Raw genomic sequence first — 6,101 nt, 5'->3', positions numbered from 1 at the left:
CCATCAGCGCTTCTGTGTCTGATCCACTCATACCAGCACAACACACACTAACACACCACCACCATGTCAGTGTCACTGCAGTGCTGAGAATGATCCACCACCTAAATAATACCTGCTCTGTGGGGGTCCTGATCATTGAAGGACAGGGTGAAAGCAGGCTAAAAAAATATGTAGAGAAATAGACTGCAGTCAGTAATTGTAGAACTACAAAGTGCTTCTATATGGTAAGTGGAGCTGATAAAATGGACAGTGAGTGTAGAAACAAGACGGTGGTTTTAATGTTATTGCTGATCAGTGTATAATACTCAGATATGTCCTATCAATACACTGAGGTGAAAATAAATAATACATAAATAAACATACTCCACTCACTGGCTTTACAATATGTTAAGATTGTTCAGTGTTCCCATTATTTACTGACATTAACATTAACAGCATTTAGCAGTCGCTTTTATCCAAAGCGACTTACAGCTGTGACAGTATACAACCTAAGCAATTTAGAGTTAAGGGCCTTGCTCAAGGGCCCAACAGTGGCAACCTGACAGCAGTGAGGCTTGAACTAGCCACCTTCTTATTACTGGACCAGTACCTTAACCACAAAGCTACAGCTGCCCATTTTAGAATGACAGGAAGCCCCAATCCCCTTACCCCCAGGTAGATTTGGTCCGCCAGTGTTATCAGCCATCAGCCATAACATTAAAATCACCTCCTTGTTTCTACACTTGTCCATTTTATCAGCTCCACTTACCATATAGAAGCACTTTGTAGTTCTACAATTACTGACTGTAGTCCATTTGTTTCTCTACATACTTTTTTTAACCTGCTTTTACCCTGTCCTTCAATGATCAGGACCCCCACAGGACCACCACAGAGCAAGTATTATTTAGGTGGAGGATCAGCACTGCAGTGACACTGACATGGTGGTGGTGTGTTAGTGTGTGTTGTGCTGGTAAGAGTGGATCAGACACAGCAGCGCATAAAACATAAAAAGAGATAAGCTAAACAAAAATGGTCAATCTTTACTATTTATTAGAAAAAGGACCAATCAGCAGTGTCCCAACCTAAGGAATAAATAACATAATATTAGGTGTGCTGTATGTATATTTTGATCCCACATATTCAGGAATATTTGCAAAAATAATTTATAACTCTATTTAAAAACCAAAGTTTTGTGTTCCAGATACAGAAAAATAACAGCTGCAGATGTCATTTAAATCCCAAACTGAAATACACTTATAGCCAGATATATGTTATGAGTTCAGGTATTTTATTACAACGATTGCAAGCAGGTGTATGAAAATCAGTTATAACCTATCTTAGCATGACTGTGCTGCCGTGTCAAAAACGAGATCCATAAAAACATGCTTTGGTGAGTTTGGTGTGGAGACCTCCAGTGGCTTCACAGTGCCTTGATCCTAACCCAAGCATTGGAGGAAAGCCTACTCAGAAGAGTGAAGCCTGTTATAGCTGCGAAGAAGTTGGAGGCAGGAACTCACTATTAAAACCCCACCCATTTAGTCCGGCCTTTTCCCCACACAGCAGACTCGGTGGCCTGCTGCAGGCACTGCCAATTGTGTTGAATTTGAATCTCAGCACTGGTGTGCTGGCGGAAGAGCCACCTGGGCGCCCACCTATGATTTTGTACTAGAATGTCCAAGCTCATGGTCAGTTGTCCACATACTTTTATCAATATGGTGTGCACGTCCTTAGGTCTATAAACAGTAAACTATTGATAGTAAAAATACTCGTCCTAAACTAAAAAAATGAAACATTGTAACATTGGCAGATTTGTTCGTATAAGTTGGCAAATTTTAATAAAATATTGGCATTGAAACTATAAAGGTGGTTGTGGCTTGGATTAAGGGGACTATGAAACTGAGCCCTCGTAACCGAGCCTGAAATCACCCCAGGCTGCAGCTTGATAACCTGCAAGATTCCTAATAATCAGTGGAGCGACCCTAACTGGGCCTTCGTGTCTTTTACATATTTTGCTTCATGAGTTTGCCTATGCCTGCACGTCAGCTGACAATGGGCCCCATTTTGTAAAATCTGGATGAGCCCAGTGTGGTCTATCTTATATCGGCATCATGTGGGATTTGTATGTGATTTATCAGGCCCATAGTATGTCTATAGCAGGCCAAAATGACATATTTGTCAAAGCAGCTAATCTTAATCAGCGTCTAGCAAAAATAGCAAACAGGCATTTAGCATTTAGTTGAATTATTTATTAATGTGGTTAATTCCATAGACAACCGTTTTAAACCACTGCTTACTATTTCAGCTTTATAGCAGAGCTCTCAAATCTACTAGTACAAGGTCAATTCATTTTCTTCTTTAATTGCCTTTAAGAAAGACCAAACTCCACCAGCTTGTAACTGTAACAGTCCGCCTCCACATTGCTGCCTGTATGTTTCCTGTGCTTTTGTTACTAATGTCATGACCTTATACATCTGGTATTTTCCTAATCCAACTCTCTTTCACACTCATTCATAATGTGAATTCATAGAAGAAGTTGAAACCTGTACCTAATTTTGTAGCTGGCATGTATATCATGTCTTCTGCTGGGTCAAAAATATACATACAGCTTAGTTTTACTTATTGGTTTGGTATTCTTATGTTTTTTGTAATTGACTGGTGAGTTCTATCTGCTTACATCAGTGGAGTCAGAGAACTTTTTTAACTTTTTTAATTCACCAGTGTTGTGTTGCAGAATACATTTTAAATGGATATAACTGCTGTTAACACACATTGATCTATACTTAATCTTCCAACATAGCTAATATTTTAAATATATTTTTAGTTTTTTATCTATTAATGAATTAAAAATCAAAAACTCAGGCGCCCAGGTGATATTCCGCTAGTACACCAGCACCGAGTTTCTGAACCTCCGGGTTCGAGGCTCGGTGTTGCTACCGGTCGGCTGGGCGCCATCTGGCAGGCATAATTGGCAGTGCCTGCAGCAGATACCAATTGGCCAACGTATCTGCAGGGCACCGGACTATATGTGGGTGGGTGGGTCTTCATACACTGTGTAAGGACCCTGATTTGCAGAAGAGATGCCCGTGCAGGAAGCACAGATGAGAAGAGGAGGGCTGTACACGTGTAAAGAAGGCGTGGGCAGCGACGTGCTCTCCTTGGATGCAAGTCCGGGTCAGGCAGCAGCGGAAGACAAATTGGATGCACTAAATTGGGAGGGAAAATGGGGAGAAAATGCATAAAAAAAAACCTTAAATCCCTTATTCACAAAGGTATTTACACCTTTTACTGTGGCATTTATCATTGATGTGTCTAGAACTCAATTGCAGTCCACCTGTTGCATACAATTTGATATGATTGTAAATTGTTTCAAAAGGCACACACATGACTCTATAATGACCCACAATTTATACTGCACTGTCAAATTCATTGTTCTTTAAATAATGGCAAGATTCTGACACTGTTTGATGGTCAGTCAGTGACGTAACTATGAGCTCATGAAGTTCATGCGACCTGCCTTGCGCTCAGTAAAATCATCTACAATAGACTTCAAGTCCAAATTCCAGGCTCGGGTATTTTAAATGCACAGTTTTAGTTACTTTAATTTTACTTAACAAACAGATTGTAATATAATAATAACGACCTGGCGAGTGCAGCCAATGTCCCCCCCCCCCCCCCCCCCCCCGTAGTTACACCCCTGTTGTCAGTATATTATCCTTTTATATTAAATATTGCAGCATTTGGTTTTTTGCCAGATATAGTAAGTCCTATGTAATTCATGTCTATATTTTTTCTATCTGTACACTAAATATTATCTCAGAGGTCCCAGATTCAGCCAAACACTGCTGTTTCTTATGGTTAGCAGTGATTTCCCTCGTTACCCTTAATAAATTCTTTTTTCACTAGTGTTTACTCATATTGAGACATAAAAATGGCTGTGTAACACTTTCCATGTTGGTTTATTTTACCCTTGGTCTTTCTAGAAGTTACTCAGGTTGTTACTACAATGCTCTGACCCCAGCTTCCAAACAAGCTGGGACATGCGGAAAAAAACACTTAATTGAACTGTCCATGTGTTTATGCATATAAGACATTATAATACATTATTACCTTTTTAAAATTAAAGAAAACAAGACACAATTTAATTAAAAAGTTTAATGAAATTTGCTCCAGACCAATTCCATGAACATTCATGGTTAATAAAATAACAGGATGGGTTCTGTCATGGATGGAAGAAAGGAAGGGATGAAACGATGACTTAAAACATAATTTGTCAGTTTTCTATCGCAAACATCAATATTACATTAATTTATTAGTATTTACTACAATCTTTATACCACATCATCAACACACAGTGAAGGAACGCTAGTGTTTTCTGTCTGTGGGGGGTGGGGGTTAATGTAGGGGAGGATTAATCACCATATCACAATCAGAAGACAGTATAAAATATAATATAATAGTATTAATAACAATACTACTACTGCTACCTCTAATAACAATAATAATATATTAATACATAAGTATATTTTGCCAGGAGGTACACATATGCAGCATGGCAGCAATTAAGGGGTGAAGTTTGTGGGGTCCGAGAAGGGAAGCAAACAGGAGGCCAGGCTTAAATGATGCCGTACTTGGCGAGATCACTGAGCTCCATGTCCCCGAAGGCTTCCCAAGGGCACACCACCGTGAAATCTAAGAAAGGAGCAGAGCACAGTGATGTAAAGCACAGTAAAAAGAATAAATAATCTGGTAATCATAATCCACTAATAATATTACTGTTTTATTATTCAAAGTCACAAAAATCGTCTCCAAGTATCAACAACACTCCCTACCAGAATAAAAAATTACTGTAGGGGGGTTCAGCCTTCCTAAGCCTCCCATTAACTTCTGTTATAAAAGCTTTTTACCCCAGAGGCTCGTGAAAATCTGAATAATGGCAGTAAGGGAGGTTCATTCTCCCTTTGAGTATAACCAGAAGCCCTGGATTTGTCCTGTGACACTGCAACCATGACCGGGATTAAGCATTAACTGAAGATAAATGAATTAATGTGTTTGCAGTGGATCTCATTCAAGAAACTGGACACAGGGCAGAAATCCACCCTGGACAAGGCAACAGTCTTAAAAGTTCTAGGCCATCACATAATCAGTTAGCCAATTCACCTTCTGGCATGTTTTTGGGTGGTGGCAGGAAACCTGGAGTGCCCGAATATTAAGAAGAACAAACAAAAGGTAATAAAACATAAATAAAACCACACACCTGTGCCAAGGCCCTCCATTCCTGGAATATCATCACCAAACCTGAAACAGAGAGCAGTAAATCAATCACACACACCACTAATTCTACACACTGTGTGTGTGTGTACGTGTGTGTGTGTGTATGAGACCTACCCTTTCTGGCCAGGTTTAGGTGCCTTGCTCTTGAATGTTCGTGTCTGTCTTTGTTTGAATTTGGGCGGGCCCTTTTTGGGCGTGGTTGGGCCCAATCCACCCGCTGGAGTGGATAAAGCACTGCCTGCAGGGGGCGCTGAGTTCATCCTGATTAAAAACAGACACAGAAAGAAAGAGTCTATTGTTAATAAGTGCTTAATTCTGATCAGGGTCGTGGTGGGTCTAAAGCTTTACAGAAAAACTATGTGCATGTACCAGTCCACCTTCTGCATGATTTGGTAGCACAGAGCCTGGAGCTGTGTGACACCCACACCGCCTGCTGCATCACTCATTAACTCATTGTATTGAGTAATTTCTACACTATATGGCCTATATTATGTGGACACCTGACCATCAGCTTGAAACCATGGGCACTTATATGTAATCACCCTGTCCAGCATCACTCTCTGGGAAGGCATGATTTTGCAGTGTGTCTGTGGGAATTTGTCCCCATAATTGCCACAAAATTGAAAGAATCTACAGCAATATATTGAATTTATACACCTGATAGCAGTGGGTGTGGCTGAAACACCTGGAATCAGTGTGCAGATATTATTGGCCATGTAGTGTTTCATTTATTTTATTCTTGAATATTTTGAGTGTGAGCTTAGGCAATAGACATGTAGCATATTGTTCAACTTTTCTGTGATGAGTGTTACTCAGCACTAACCCTGGGTCCTGAGAACCAGTCTTTAAGG

General features: G+C 40.1%; 1 protein-coding gene across 1 annotated transcript; it reads right to left on the bottom strand.

Annotated features, from left to right (window-relative positions):
- Positions 1 to 4,591: 4,591 nt before the first annotated feature.
- Positions 4,592 to 5,510, bottom strand: LOC134334771 (retinal cone rhodopsin-sensitive cGMP 3',5'-cyclic phosphodiesterase subunit gamma-like). Its single transcript, XM_063017224.1, has 3 exons — positions 5,365 to 5,510; positions 5,234 to 5,274; positions 4,592 to 4,668 (listed from the first exon to the last, which is right to left on the bottom strand). The coding sequence occupies exons 1-3, from the start codon at positions 5,508 to 5,510 to the stop codon at positions 4,592 to 4,594; spliced, it is 264 nt and encodes an 87-aa protein (XP_062873294.1).
- Positions 5,511 to 6,101: the final 591 nt, after the last annotated feature.

Source organism: Trichomycterus rosablanca, chromosome 2, assembly GCF_030014385.1.
Source record: "Trichomycterus rosablanca isolate fTriRos1 chromosome 2, fTriRos1.hap1, whole genome shotgun sequence".
Taxonomy (NCBI): domain Eukaryota; kingdom Metazoa; phylum Chordata; class Actinopteri; order Siluriformes; family Trichomycteridae; genus Trichomycterus; species Trichomycterus rosablanca.
This window is presented reverse-complemented; position numbering and strand designations above follow the sequence as displayed.